Below are 14683 nucleotides of genomic sequence, written 5' to 3' on the forward strand. Positions count from 1 at the left end.
AACCCTTTTGTCATTTTTACTTCTCTTCTTGGGGCTCAGTCCAATTTGTCCTCATCTTTCCTAACGCGCGATGCCCGGAATGGGACACCGTACTCCAGCTGAGGCCTCCCCAGCGCCGAGCGGAGCGGGACAATGACCGCCCAGGACTTACATAGGGCATTCATGTTAATACACCCCGCTATGATACTGGCCTTTTCCCCAGCTCCTCAGGTTGTTGACTTATATTCAATTTGTGATCCACTGTAAGCCCCAGGACTCCCCCACTGATCCCATGATGACTGCCCCCCAGCCCTGATCTGCCCCAAGGCCTCTAGCTTACTGGCCCCCATTAAGCCAGCATCTACTACCCCACGCCTGCCCTTCCTCTCCTCCATGCGTTCAGCCCTCCCCCTTCCACGTGGTACACTGAGCAGCTCCCCTCCATTGCGCAGGCGCAGCCTCTGCCGGGCTAGTCCGGGCAACACTCCCACGTGATCATAGCGCAGGCGCCGCTGTACTCCGGACCATACCATTCCCAGACGCGGGGGGTGGAGAGATATGTTTCAGACTCCCGGTTCCGTCCGGACTTTCTCCCTCGGAACCGGGTTCTGGTCCCTTCAGCGCTTTCCTGTTCCGTAGTGGAGCGAGCCGGGATCGGAGCGTAGGGGCGGCGCTGTGAGCGGAGGGGTGGAATGGTACGTCCCACCCCCCCCGCGCTGATAGTGGGAGCGGCCGGCGCTGCGGCCTCCTTTCCTTTCAGCGCTAGGGCCGCCGCCGCCATGAGGTGAGCGGGGCGCGGGCCCAGCCGCGGGTCGGGTTCTGCCCGGAGGGGCCGCCTGGGCCCCTGAAGGGACCCGGGACCCGAGCGGGGTGGACGCTGGGGCTGCCGGGCCTCCGCTCCGGAGAGCGACCGGCACCGGGCCTGCGGCTGGGCCTGGGCCTGGGCCTGGGCCTGAGGCCGGGCCTGGGCCTGGCTGAGAGGAGCCGCTTCCCCTGTCCCCATCCGGTAGCGGCCCCCCTTGAATGGAGCGGGGGGGGGCGCGCGCGCCCTGGGGGCGGGGGGCCTGGAATGGAGGGGGCGCGCGCCCTGGGGGCGGGAGGCCTGGAATGGAGGGGGCGCGCGCTGGGGCCTGGAATGGAGCGGGGGGGGGGCGCGCGCCCTGGGGGCGGGGAGCCTGGAATGGAGCGGGGGGCGCGCGCGCGCTGCGGGCGGGGAGCCTGGAATGGAGCGGGGGGCGCGCGCGCGCTGGGCACAGGTGGGGGGGGCTGATCTATATGGCGCCCCCAGTAAAGTCCCCGCTCTGCTGGATCTCCCCGACGTTCCCACCCCACGGGGATCCCGCTGTCTGGAAACCAGCCGCCCCTGGGGTAGGGGCAAAGGGAGCCCAAGTCTGCTGGGCTCGGCACTTGAGAGCTAGGCCTCACTTCCAAAGTGGCCGGTGATTTTTGGGCGGCCAGCGAAAGCTCATGCTGCAAAACATCTGTTAGTCTATAAGGTGCCACAGGATTCTTTGCTGCTTCTACAGAATCACTGAAACTTCATCCCATCTTCTGTTTAACGTGTCACCCGCCACCTTCGGCTCTGAGCTTTCGCCACAAATGAAAACCTCCTTCATAAGAGTTTAATCTGGTCAACGTCACTGGCCACAATTTCTCCACTCGCACTGTTTTGCCACATGCCAGCTTTCCACGTGATTGCTGCCTTTCGCTTCAGAGGTGATGACATTTCAGCAGTGCCATATGTAATTAGCTTGCATTAGGCTTTGTGATCTCTACGATGAAAGACCCTTTATACATTTAAATAAAGCTAGGCTGCATTTTGAGCATTCCAGGAACAGTGAAAAATGTTGTGATTTGCCATTGCGCTAAACTGGGGGCTGCCTGTTCTAAGCCGTGTGTGTTGGTTTGTTCAGTATGCTCAGGCTCCAGAAGAGGCTGGCCTCCAGCGTCTTGCGCTGTGGCAAGAAGAAAGTTTGGTTGGATCCTAATGAGACCAATGAGATTGCCAATGCTAATTCTCGTAAGTAACCACTTCTCTTCAACATGGGCACTGGGCGATTCAGTGACTTGCTAGTGCTGTCTTCTGGTATGATTTGTGGGCCTAGCTAATTATTGAATATTGCAGAAGATGCAGTGATCTCAGTTTGTCTTTGTTACAGGCTCGGTAGAAAGATTAATTTAATAGTAGCTAAACCGAATTGCCTTCTCCACAGGCTTTTTATATATTCAAGATTATTTAAAGGTTTTGCTGACTTACAAGCATGTAGCAATTGCCTTCCCTTGATAACTGGAAGCAGTAAATGACCAAATTCTAGAATTCTGCTAAATCCACACTGGAAGAATTCACACAAGAATGTGATTACTAGTGTGGATGTTCTTTGTGGGGACAGGAGTTACAACTTTCTAGTCAAACACCAAACACAGGGATATCTAGGGGTGAACAGATGATTCAGGATTGAAAAATTAGAAGAGCAGAAAAACATGAGAGAGTTCACTACAAATACTGAAAAATAGACAGTTTGTCCCTTCTCACAGACTAGGCTTCCTTTTGTGTTAACTGAGCTGGCAGATCCAGCAGGTAGAAAGAATGGAGACAGAAGCTGGACCCAAAGGACATCTTTATAAAGTTTGCAGTGTGGACCTGAATGGAGTAACAGTGACTGGGAGAATGTTTCCCATGCAGGCCTGTGCTGGACTGCAACAGGACTGCCTAAGGAAAACAAACTTAATTAAGGGGCCTCTGTAAAGAAGGTCAAAATCTTCTTAAATTCCTTTAGACTTAGACCAGTGTGTCTCAAACTTTTTTACTGGTGACCCATTTCACATAGCAAGCCTCTGAGTGTGACCTCCCCCCCTTATAAATTAAAAATACTTTTTCTATATTTAATACCTTTATAAAAGCTGGAGGCAAAGCAGGGTTTGGGGTGGAGGTTGACAGCGCACAACCCCCCATGTAATAACCTCGTGACCCCCTGAGGGGTCCCAACCCCCAGTTTGAGAACCCCTGACTTAGAATTTGTAATCCAGCCTGAAAACCCCTTTTGAAAAAGAAAATTTGTTGGTGTTGGACTCTCGCTCATACTGTCCTTTTTCTGTTCCATTTGATGTCTTCAACATGGAACATCTCTTCTGATTTCCAGGTCAGCAGATCAGGAAACTGATCAAAGATGGTTTGATAATCCGCAAGCCTGTGACTGTTCACTCCCGTGCCCGATGCAGGAAAAACACCTTGGCCCGCCGAAAGGGCAGGCACATGGGCATCGGTAAGTGATGGCTGGCTTCACTCTAGATAACTGGGGTTAAACATCTGTCAAGTTCTAGAGACCTTTGCTGAGGGTGGCTTTATAGACAGCCTTATGTACCAAGGAGGGGCCTTGTAATGCAGCTGGGTTGTTAATCATACTCCTTGGATTTTGAGGCAAGCAGAGGTGTTAAGCACACTGGCAAGGATGCTCACTGGTAACTAGCTGTGTTCTAGCTCTGTAACACCTTTCTCTTTGCCTCCAGGTAAGAGAAAGGGTACAGCCAATGCCCGTATGCCCGAGAAGGTGACCTGGATGAGGAGAATGAGAATTCTGAGACGTCTGCTTCGCAGATACAGGGAGTCCAAGAAGATCGACCGCCATATGTAAGTCTGAGAGCCAAATGAATCCTGCTTTGCTTCTCCTTTGGCGGTGGGTGTATCTGGGTGGGGAACAGGGTGCCCATCCGCCTGGATACACCAGCCTCTGCTGCACAAAGCTTTTGCAGCAGGCTCTATAAACTTGGACCTGAACCCACAGATGCCAAAGGGGAAAGCCAAGAGAGATTAAACACACCTTTTATGTAAATGATAAATCCCTTGCAGTGGATAAGGGCACTGGAAAGCTGCTACAGGATGATCTTGGTGTTAGTGAGCTTCTCGGGACTAGCTCCTCTGTTGAAATTGGAGGGCAGGACAAGGGAGTCGTGTGGTGGTAGATTAAGATGCTGCACGATGGTTAAATTCATTTTAAAACTCTGGGACACACAGGTCACGGTGTGGTCCACTGCAGAAAAGGCATAACTGCTGTCACTCAAGGTGTCTTGGAAGCTGCACAGTTCGTATTTCCTCTTTTGCGCCATCAAACGAGTGTTGCTTCCTGCAACACAGTGAGCTCTCACTTCACCCTGTCCCTTCCCTTTTGTTAGGTATCACAGTCTGTATCTGAAGGTCAAGGGTAACGTGTTCAAGAACAAGCGGATTCTGATGGAGCACATTCACAAACTCAAGGCAGACAAGGCTCGCAAGAAGCTCCTGGCGTAAGTGTTTGATTATTAAAGCGATTCTGAGAGCTTAGTAGAGGCCCAAGACTTAAGTTTTGCACAAGTGAGCTTTTTATAGTGCTCAGTATGAGTTCAAGTGATTCCGTGAGCTTGCAGCACTTAGAGAACCAATGTCTTTGTAACCCTATTGTGGCATCCTGTAAAGTGAAACTGACTAGAAACAAATGAAATTCACTAGCATCTCTTTACTATCCAAGCCTGGTCAGTTATGCTGCTATAGCTCTGTCAGTTAGGGCTGTGATTATTTACTTATATACTGGTAAGTTTGGTATGGGTGCAAACTCATAAACTAGAACAGTGTTAGTTCTCGTATATCAGCACAACTGCATTCACATTAGGTGGGTTCTACTATGTGTAGACAAGGCCTAAGGCTGAGTGGAATACAAAATAATACTTCATAAATGTTGACAAATGATCTGGATATTAACGGCTTGGTTTTAATGGTGTAAATAAATCCAAGTATGACTTGAATGCCCCCTTTAAACAAGCTTTGCCCTTCTGCGTGACACAAACAGGAAATAACTCAAATCTTCAGGGGATGGGCAGGTTCCCTTGCTGAATGTTGTCCAAAGACCTTGCCATTGAAGGCTCCATTCTCAAGAAGGGGTGAAGTTAAGACAATTGAAGGACAAATGGGTTCTGGCAGATCATGCATTATTTTCCCTTTCTAACTTCAATCACTGGACTGATCGGTTTTGTCAAGATCTCAAGGGCGCACTCTAACAAGTTTGCTGTGTGGTGTCCTTGGAGATGGAGTAAAGACAGCAGCATGTTCTTGTGCTGTCGTTTGGGCCAAGGACCTGTTTCAGTCCCAATCCTGGCCAAGGGTAGCTCCCATTGATGCCTGCCTATATTACTCAGTAGGTTAGTGGCGTGTCACTGAACAAGATATTGAATTGCACTTAAGACTGTTACATTGAAAAGCGCTAGTGGGGAGGTGTGTGGGCATAGTAACCTGGTTAACAGCAGCTATAAAGCAGTTGATGGTGCATGAGGCATTTGTGAAATGCGTGTTTGCTCCTCATCTCTCTACAATGGCTTCCTAAGGCTGGAGAAAAATAGTCAGAGGTGGGGGATGATGCCCAGGTAGAAGCTGCATGGGTTTATCTGGGCTGCTGGAGGCTGACATCCTGTGTGTTCATGAAACCTATTTTCATCTTCAGTGACCAGGCCGAAGCTCGCAGGTCCAAGACCAAGGAAGCCCGCAAGCGCCGTGAAGAACGTCTGCAAGCCAAGAAGGAAGAGATCATCAAGACTCTCTCCAAGGAGGAGGAAACCAAGAAGTAACCTTCTGTGGCTGTTCTGTGTACATAGTGCTCTCCATCAAAGGGTGTTAATAAACGTTCCACATCCAAACCTAGTCTTTGGCCTATGTCTAACTTCCTTTCCTAGTTGAGGGTTCCAGCGTGCTGAGTTGCTTTTGCCATCTGGGTACAAGTGCCTCTTGCAATACAGTAAAACTTAACTTTCTATCATACAGGTCTGGACAAGTTGCTCATAACTTGCACTGAAAGTGTTGGGAGGCAGCATGCTTAACTTTTCAAGGCTATGGGGTGCATCTAGTCAGTACAGAGACTCCTTCCTGGTTTAGGAACAGGGCAAAGGGACACTCAGCCAGAAGATCATTGAGCTGGGGGTGAATGGGCTTACAAGGAGAAGCCTTTGTAGATGACCCTGCAGGCAAGATGCAGTAGAATCAACCAGTGTGAGCAGTCCTTCCATGCACATGTTGCATCCCTGCAGTGTAGTTAGTATCTCAGACCAGGTAGAAAATTAGAGCCAAGTGGCACCTTCCTAAGCAAATGTCAGTCTGGGATTTTGTGTGCAGAAATCCTGCTGGGGCGGGGGGGAAGCAGTTATTCATTACCCATGGTATGATCCAAGGGGGAAAATGTTTCATTGAACGTATACAGCTTGTCCAAAGCCTGGGGATGGGTACCTGTAACAGCCCCAAACTTTGGTAAAGGACACACACAAAAGGAGAGTGTTAAGAATCTGTACCCACAGTGTTACAGACCTGATTGTTGAGGAACGGGGAAATGGGCTTGCTTCAGATGTGCACTTGGCCTGTGAGCATTTGGTGTTCGGTAAGCAGCAGGACACGTCTAGGTAAAACCACACATGCAGAGATGCCTCCCTAAATTTTCAGTAATCCTGCTTGTTTACATGTAATTCCAAAATTACTAATTCAGGCTTAAAGCAAAGCTAATTTTGCATGTGTATGTAGACACAAAATAAGTGTCATGACTGCTTGGATCTGATGAACACCCCGTATAGCACTGTGGCCATGGGGGGCCTGTTCTGTTCCACCACCCCCATGGCATGCTCAGACTGCGTGGTGAGAGTCTGAGAGGAGGCAAGCTGCAGCAATTGCCTTTGGAGTTGGTGTGCTGTGGAATTCCCTGCCCAAGCTTCAGTCCCGTGTAGACCCTGCTGGGCTGTTAACATGCTCTGGGTACCTAGAGTGCACCAGCATGGTCTGCGCAGGCAGCTAGTGCACAACATGCAGCCTGAAGCTTGGGCAGGGAATCCAGTGCCCCACTAACTCGCTGCAGCTTGCCTCCTGTCGGACCCTCGTGCTGCAGGGGAGGAGGGAAGATCATCCTGGGAAGGCAGTCCAGGCCCACAACAAACCATGGGAATTAAGGGCCCTCCTAGGGTTGCTCCTTCCCTTCTCCCTGTTCAGGGATGGGTGTTATAGGTGCAATGGGGGGCAGTTGCCCCCTTGGCCATATATAGGGAGGAAATGGGGGCGAGCTGGTCTCTTGGGGCGGGGGGGGGAGGGGAGAAAGGTCCAAGCAACTACCCTAATGTTTTTCATAAACACTCCTAAAAGTTTGAGCAAGATCGGTATGTACCTCCCCATCTCCTGGGTGAGGATCCGTCTGAAATCAGGTCTTGATCTATGGAGAAGGGTCCACGTCCTAAATTGCCCCAACTGACAATCTCATTAGAGGCCAAGGACAATCTCTTCTCATGTCTTCTAGGCGCTAGCTAGCGGGGCAGCATGTGGGAGCTTGTTCTGTGCATAAATGGAGCATGTCCGTTGGCAGGGCTGGCTATGCAGCCCATCTAGTGAGCACTAGAGTAATACAGCTGTAGAAATCCCAGCCTGCCATGGTTGGAACTTTAGGGTCAAAGTGCGATGCAAAGGATCATCTTTCTCTCTGGACCCTAACCTGACCGTGAAAGCGTGGCAGTGTGGGGGAGACCGCAATCAGAGGTACAGTTTGAGTGAGGAGCTTTAAATGTGCATAGAATGCCCATTCTAGCAGGGTCTGAGCTCAGCCCAGCTCTCGGCAGATGACACCACTTCTGCAGCCTATTTATGGCCCTTTTTTTAAAATTCTGCATATTTCTGACCCAGGCAGTCTGTGATGCTCTTTCACAGGCATCTGGAGAGTCTATGTTCCACCCTGTAGAATCCCAAGCGTCCCAGAAAAGGAAGCAGTGACTAAATGGCACAGAGTGGTGTTTCCCGTGTCTCCCTGTGGGGGAGGGAATGCTGGGAAAAGGTACTAGGGCAAAGTCCCAAGTAACACATCATGAGATCCCTGCTATCCATGCAGAGCAGATGGGATATGCCAGCCAAGCTCCTCCTTGCGATGACTGCATGGTTGGGTCGCCTCCCCTGTGAAGAAAGCGAAAGGGCCTAAGCACTTCCCAGTGCACCAGCCTTGATTTCCATCGTATGCATCCCAAATAGTAGCCTTCAAAACCACACCCGTTCAGCTTCAACTTCAGCTCCTCAGCAGCTGGCCAGAGATTTCCCTGAGGCTCCAAAGGAACAAGACTTCTCCCTAGGAAAAGCTGAGCGGGCGTGTGATGAGATCAAATATAATTAACCATCTTTGCCTCTTTCTGCAGTGCAGTCTAGTAAGACAACAGGCATCAGGGTTTCTTGCAAACTCATGGGAGTTCCCCTTGTAGGAGCTTCAGGGCCGGAGACCTTCATTTTAGAGACCAAGCAGCTGGGGCAAAGACCAGGGTGTTGCTTTGGACTTGCTAGAGATGGCCCCCGGGGTGACCAGCTAAGGGAAAGAGAGGTGTTTAAACTCTGCCTGTTTTCCTGCCACTAAATATTCAGGTCACATGTCCGCTGTTCTTTTCGGAAGACTATGGAGGATTATTGCATTACAGAACCAGAGCAACAAGTGAAACGTGACTGGGGGAGGAAGTGATATTTTTTTCCAGCCCATAAAACTCTGGGCCTGTTTTTCAGAGGAGGTTCAGTGCCTATAGCACCTGCAACTCCTAAGCTGCGGGAGTTCAGCATCCCAGCATTAGGTTTTTAAACATTCAACTCTGAAGCATGGGAAGAAAGTTACATGTGTTTAAAGATTCTTCCCCTTGCTGAAAGTTTATGGGAGCTCCTCATCCACCCCTCTGCATCCTGCACAGGAGATTCCCACTGACCAGGACAGGGTCATTTCTAAGGCGATAAAATAACATTTCAGGTTGCCTACATGAAAGCAGCAAAGCCACTTTTCTTCAGCCCCTTTAGGTGCTCTGTGCACCCTGAAGCACCATGCATAGGGTGGGTCACACTGATTCTTTCCCCCCGCCCCCCGCTGTTAGTGGCCCGGAGGCAAAAAGCCAATGAGAACATTTCATCTAATGTCACAGCTGCTGTGATCAGTGCAGCTAAGACTTCAAAGGCCCATGCTATAGGAGATCATTCACTTTAATGGTGGGGCTGATCTTTTAATAGAGGTGGCAGCCATCTTTGGGAAGGAGCGTCTCAGCTAGGATTTGGGGGCTGTCTTTTTAACCAACATCTTCAGCTTCTGGAGAGCCCACTGGAGGAACAATGGCAAGAAATCCCCATGCTTGTGCTGAGAGGTCGTAGCCTGGAGGGCGGGTGAGCATCTCAGGTGGGCTGAGGGCATGGTGCCGACCAGCGTCGTCTTCTGAAGGGCAGCCACTGCGATCTCCCGGAGAACAGCCTAGAAGTCCCACAGGAAAGACAGTTACAGCTCAGAAGGCTGAATTGCTCACAGACCTGAAGAAGATCAGACTATTAGTGTGTCCCAGAGGAGGCTCAAGCACCTACATGGGGAGAAGATGTCAAATAGGCTCTTTAGCCGATGAGGCATAACCGGTTCTGGGAGCTGATACGTTTGGGCTACAAATAAGGCATTTTTAACAATGAGGGGGATTAACCATTGGAACAATTCGCCTAGAGAGGTGGTGGATTCCCCCATCACTTGGAGCCTTCGCACCAAGACCGGATGCCTTTTTAATCATTATGCTGCAGCTCAACCACAAGATCTGGGCTTGATGCATTGAGGGAGGTGCCTGCTGCTAGGCTTGAGGTCAGGCTAGATGATCCAAATGGTCCCTCCTGGCCTTAAAGTCTGGGACTCTAGGAAAGACAGACTCCTAAGGACGTGTCTACATGGGGAAATTGACCGGCATAGCTACTCCAGAATAACTATTCCGCAATAGCTCCCCACGTGGGACTCTAGTCTGGAGTAAAAATGCCTTTTCCTGATTTAGCTTCATTCACTTTGGAAGCGGCAGGACAGAGCGGAGACGTCTAGGTTGTATTTTTGGTCCCATCACTGACTTTCTATGTGAGGCACTCAATTTCCCCTTGGGTACAATGGGGCTGATCTCTGAGCCCCGACCCAGTGGGTGAAATCCATTAGTGTTTGCAAAGGGCTCCCAGCCTGTTAGATGGGTGGTGCTATGAAAGCACTAAATGTTATTCCTAGTCCAGCCTCTTCAGCCTGCTGTGAGGATTGTTACTGTTTATATAGGACTGGGGCCCTGTTGTGGTGGGTGCTGCACAGACATATATTATGACTCAATCTCTGCCCTGAAGAGCTCACAACCTAAATAGACAAGACAGACAAAAGAAGAGTTATTATCCCAATTTTACAGATAGGGAAACTGAGGCACACAAACTGGGGATCCTTTTGTGCTGGACGCAGTACGTAAATAGAGTAAGAGGAAATGCCTGACCTGACGAGTTCACATGCTAAATAGACAAGATAAAGAGTGGATAAAAGGAAGGATTATTATCCCCATGTTACAAGTGGGGAAACTGAGGCACGGAGTATGCTTGAGCAACTTGGCCAAGCTCACACAGGGAATCTGGGGCAGAGCCAAGAACTGAACCCAGATCCCCAGCCTAAACCACAAGGCTGTCTAATCCAGCCTTTCCCCTAGCAGGGGATAGATTTGCCTCTTCTTACTGGTCAGGGATGAGAGCTGCCAACAGCCAAGGCCTGACACAGCTGGAGGGAGAGGAGTTCTTTGTAGAGAGAGAATGACGTCCTGCTACGTTTGTACAGGCTGCCCAGACTCTACGGTGATGGCCGTATTCGAAATGCAGCTGCCGAAAAGCATACAGCTTCCCAGTGGTTTCCTTACCTTCCTTGCTAAGGCCTGTGCCCTGGAGTCCCCGGAAGGGCAGAGGCAATAATTAGAAAACACCCTCTTTGCCTTGGAGAAAACGGTCCCCTGTGTGTCTGCTCCCCACTTGTGACAGCTGCTGAGCTTCTGCCTTAGCTCCTCCTCCAGCCCCTTCAAGTCAGGGGGTCCGAAGTTCCTGAAGCCCCCCAGGCGATGAATTGTGTCATCGTTGCAGAGCTGACAGGCAGGGTTGGGACGAAGCCACCCGCTGGGCCCAGGCTCTGCCCTTGTCTCGTGAGAGGTTTCAGATGAGGGATTGAACTGCTGTGCTCCAGGGAAATCCAAGCTGGGAGAGCCGGTCAGCCAGGAGAAGGTGATGCCTCTTGGAGGGAAGGACCGGGAAGCCCTACCTGACGAGGGTGGCACCTCCTCGTCTCTAACCCACAGGCTGCCCCATCCCTCCTGCAGCAGAAGGTCCCCGTCCTCTCTCGGCTGATTGAAATCGTTCTCAGGCAAAATCTTCTTATCCACGCCGGGTGATGCTGTCGCCCCCTGCTGGTCCCGCTCATACCCACCCTCTGTGTCATCTTCACCTCTGGAATGGCTCTTTCCCCCTATCAGGCACCTGATGATGTTGTAGCTCCTCTGGTCCCCGGGCTCTAGGGTCTTTGCCAGGCTGGCTTGCGCTTCATCCTCTGTGGCCAGCAGGGCCTCTTTGGTTGAGGTCCCAGACGGCAAGCGTGTGGCCGGCTCTGCACCCTTTGCCTCAGGGACTCCCTCTTCCGAGCCCCGGCAGCTGGCTGGCGAGTCAGAGCCGGCGTTCTGCTTGGCGGCCACGATTCTGGTCTGCTCCCCGAAAGTCCACACCACATCCAAGAGGTCGCACATCAGCGTCACGAGGCGCTCCAGGCTGTCATCATTCTGGACCCAGGTCAGATGTTCCCCTGGAGCCTTTGGGACCATGGGGTGGCCTGCTTCGGGTGAGGCCTCCTCCTCCTCCTCTCCGCTGAGGTTTAGCATCAGCACCCCAATGCCGTCGTCATGGCTGTCAGTTGACGTCATCTCCGTGCGTTTGTCCTTTTCTATGTCCAACTCTTCGATATCTTCTACGACCTGAGGGAGAGGAACAAACCAGAGCAGAGCTCCAGGTCAGGTCAGGAGACACGGGGCTTGGAGAAGCAGGGGGGTCGAGTGTGTAGCACAGGTCAGGGGACGGGGATGTCTGTGCTACAGGCTGGAGACATCCCAGTCACAAGTGAATCTATCCTTCCAAAGACAAAGGACTTCACCTCTGTTAACTGAGATAGCATTAGGGCTTCCAACCTCTCTAGGCCAGTGGGGAGGTGGAGCGGGGACTCCAGGACCCAGCCAAGCTATACAAATAGGCAGCGTTATGGCCAATGAAATACAAGGAAAAGGCCTCCCCTGGAGAACGCCAAGGAAAATAAACTCAACTAAAGGCCCAATTGTGTCAGAAGGGTGTGTGTGTGTGCGCGTGTGTTAAATGGCTGCTTTCCCCAGTGACTGATCACAAGGTGTGTGTGTGTGTGAGTGTGTATGTGTGTGTTAAATGGCTGCTTTCCCCAGTGAGGTCTCATCTGGAGTACTGTGTCCAGTTTTGGGCCCCACATTACAAGAAGGATGGGGAAAAATTGGAAAGAGTCCAGCGGAGGGCAACAAAAATGATTAGGGGGCTGGAGCACATGACTTATGAGGAGAGGCTGAGGGAACTGGGATTGTTTAGCCTGCAGAAGAGAAGAATGAGGGGGGATTTGATAGCTGCTTTCAACTACCTGAAAGGGGGTTCCAAAGAGGATGGATCTAGACTGTTCTCAGTGGTACCTGATGACAGAACAAGGAACAATGGTCTCAAGTTCCAGTGGGGGAGGTTTAGGTTGGATATTAGAAAAACTTTTTCACTAGGAGGGTGGTGAAGCACTGGAATGGGTTACCTAGGTTGGTGGTGGAATCTCCTTCCTTTGAGGTTTTTAAGGTCAGGCTTGACAAAGCTTTGGCAGGGATGATTTAATTGGGGATTGGTCCTGCTTTGAGCAGGGGGTTGGACTAGATACCTCCTGAGGTCCCTTCCAACCCTGAGATTCTATGACTGATCACAAAAGTGTGTGTGTGTGTGTGTGTGTGTGTGTGAGTGTGAGAGAGAGAGAGAGAGAGAGAGAGAGAGAGAGAGAGAGAAATGGCTGCTTTCCCCAGTGACTGATCACAAGGTGTGTGCACACACACACATCTTCCACTGGAGCTCAGGGGATTTGAGACCTAGTGCAAGAGCAATTCCCAGCTGCCTGGGTGACCTTCAGCGTTGGAAGGACCAGTCTGAGCCATTCATACATATTGCTGGGCCGTGACCTGGACATCACTCAGTGGAAACACAGCAGCAGCTGGGAATGCAAACAGGATGTGAAGGGCATGAGGAACAGGCTAGGAAATAGCTCATAGAATATCCTAAAGCCAAGATAGGGATCAATGTGGTGGCCTGAGCTGGAGCCGTCTGGTTAGTCCTGGCCACTCCACCTCAGCTGGGGCAAAGCCGATGGAGAAAGGGGTTCAGACCCAGGCACTCTGGAGAGGCTGAATGGGCGAGGAACTAGCAGGGGAGGCAGCTGGGAAGTTCGCTCTGCTACGTGGGCTGCCACGCTTCGGAACTGAGGCCCACCGTGGCACGACCTTTGCCCTCTGACATCAGAGATGTGAGAGGCGAAGTCAGAAGCGGGAGCCGTGACAAGGGTTCCGGCCCCACCTCCAGCGCTGACTCGGCCCGGGCGGGTCTTTTCCTCAGTTTCCCCATCTGTAGGACGAGGGCGATCCCCAGCTCCTCCTCCTCTCTGCCCCCTGCCCCTGGCTGTATTGGAAATCCTGGGAGGTGGGCGCATGGAGCTGGCACCAGGAAAGTAGCCAGCCTAGTGCCTGATGGGACTTTGGAGGAGTCTGACCCCAGGCCATGCAGCGCAGTGGGGCCAACAAAAGGAGACCCACGACCCATGCTTGAGTCTCAGGCTTCGGCCTAGTCAGTAAACGGCCCCCCTGCTTCCCTCCATCCCTCCCAGGATCCTCTGTGGCTCCATGGCCACTGCACAGCTTAGTCCAAGCAACTCCTCACCAGCTCCCCTTCCATGGTGGCTGTATCACTGCGCCGGGCTCCAGCCGTGACGAGGTCCAGCGCGACGTGCTCGGGATTCTCAGCTCCACGCCAGGACCACGACGATATCCTCACTCTGCAGAAGGGACTGGGATCAGTGAAAGGGGCTGGGGCACCATCCCCTGAGCCGTGGGGGCAGCATGCCCCAGTCTCCAAGGCTCATTCCATTTTGGGGCTCCCTGTGGAGGGTCCCGAGGTGGTGGCCAGTTAGCGGCAATTCTGATGGCAGCTTTGGAGGTGGGGCTGCTGGCCCACTGGGCCAGCACGCACCCAACTCACCGATGGCCAAGCACAGCAGGATCCCTGGGAAGGTTATGCCTTGATTGGGGCTCTGTGTGTGTGCGGGAATCCACCCACAAGGGGCGGCTTGCAGGCTCTGGGCCTGGTTCCAAGCTGGTGATCCAGTGGCAAATAATCTCCTGATCCCATTAGTGCCTGAGCCATCCCCTCCCACTAATAATTGGCATGTTTTCAATGCAGAAAGAAGGGGACTTGTGCTGCCATTTGCATCTGTAAACCTCTGTTCGTTAATGAACGAATTAATGCCCACAGCAGGTCAGCATTACCAGCCCTGTGGGGAAACTGAGGCACAGTGTTACTAGCCCCCAAGTCGCTCAGCGAATCAGTGTCAGAGGCAGGAATGGAACCCAGGAGTTCCTGACTCCTGGGCCTGTGCTCAGATCACTAGGGTGGGACGAACGCTGAGCACTGCAATCCATGTCCCTTTAACCCCTGGGCTGCTGCAGATCAGAATCCCTGTCCCTCTCCCACTCTCACTGCCAAGCACCTGCTTCCCAGCTCCTTCCTTCATCCTCAGCCAGCAGAGCAGGAGACAACCTCCCCCTGCCCCCCCAGCCTGACATCACAAAGGGGCAGGCAAGCCTC

General features: G+C 52.0%; 2 protein-coding genes and 1 long non-coding RNA gene across 3 annotated transcripts; 1 reads left to right on the forward strand and 2 right to left on the reverse strand.

Moving 5' to 3' along the window:
- The first annotated feature begins 611 nt into the window (after nt 1-611).
- RPL19 (ribosomal protein L19) lies at nt 612-5644 on the forward strand. Its single transcript, XM_039517041.1, has 6 exons — nt 612-763; nt 1893-1999; nt 3120-3242; nt 3487-3607; nt 4150-4260; nt 5448-5644. Exons 1-6 carry the CDS (start codon nt 672-674, stop codon nt 5569-5571), a joined length of 678 nt encoding a protein of 225 aa, XP_039372975.1. The 5' UTR covers nt 612-671; the 3' UTR covers nt 5572-5644.
- A 3306-nt stretch (nt 5645-8950) lies between these two features.
- LOC120391999 lies at nt 8951-11607 on the reverse strand. Its single transcript, XM_039516268.1, has 2 exons — nt 10663-11607; nt 8951-9230 (listed from the first exon to the last, which is right to left on the reverse strand). The coding sequence occupies exons 1-2, from the start codon at nt 11605-11607 to the stop codon at nt 9030-9032; spliced, it is 1146 nt and encodes a 381-aa protein (XP_039372202.1). The 3' UTR covers nt 8951-9029.
- Nucleotides 11608-14676, reverse strand: LOC120392016. The gene is made up of 3 exons (XR_005591546.1): nt 14586-14676; nt 13760-13874; nt 11608-11757 (listed from the first exon to the last, which is right to left on the reverse strand). It is a non-coding gene; the product is annotated as an uncharacterized LOC120392016 (long non-coding RNA).
- Nucleotides 14677-14683: the final 7 nt, after the last annotated feature.

This window comes from Mauremys reevesii, linkage group 27, assembly GCF_016161935.1.
Source record: "Mauremys reevesii isolate NIE-2019 linkage group 27, ASM1616193v1, whole genome shotgun sequence".
NCBI lineage: Eukaryota > Metazoa > Chordata > Testudines > Geoemydidae > Mauremys > Mauremys reevesii.

What these genes read in the sequence shown, in the direction of transcription:
- LOC120391999 (XM_039516268.1), bottom strand. Translation starts at nt 11,607, where the DNA reads ATGGTCCCAAAGGCTCCAGGGGAACATCTGACCTGGGTCCAGAATGAT. An exon ending in CACAGGCCTTAGCAAGGAAG is followed by an intron (nt 9,231 to 10,662) that starts GTAAGGAAACCA and finishes TGGGACTTCTAG; the next exon opens with GCTGTTCTCCGGGAGATCGC.
- RPL19 (XM_039517041.1), top strand. Translation starts at nt 672, where the DNA reads ATGGTACGTCCCACCCCCCCCGCGCTGATAGTGGGAGCGGCCGGCGCT. An exon ending in AGGGCCGCCGCCGCCATGAG is followed by an intron (nt 764 to 1,892) that starts GTGAGCGGGGCG and finishes TGGTTTGTTCAG; the next exon opens with TATGCTCAGGCTCCAGAAGA. An exon ending in GGGCAGGCACATGGGCATCG is followed by an intron (nt 3,243 to 3,486) that starts GTAAGTGATGGC and finishes CTTTGCCTCCAG; the next exon opens with GTAAGAGAAAGGGTACAGCC.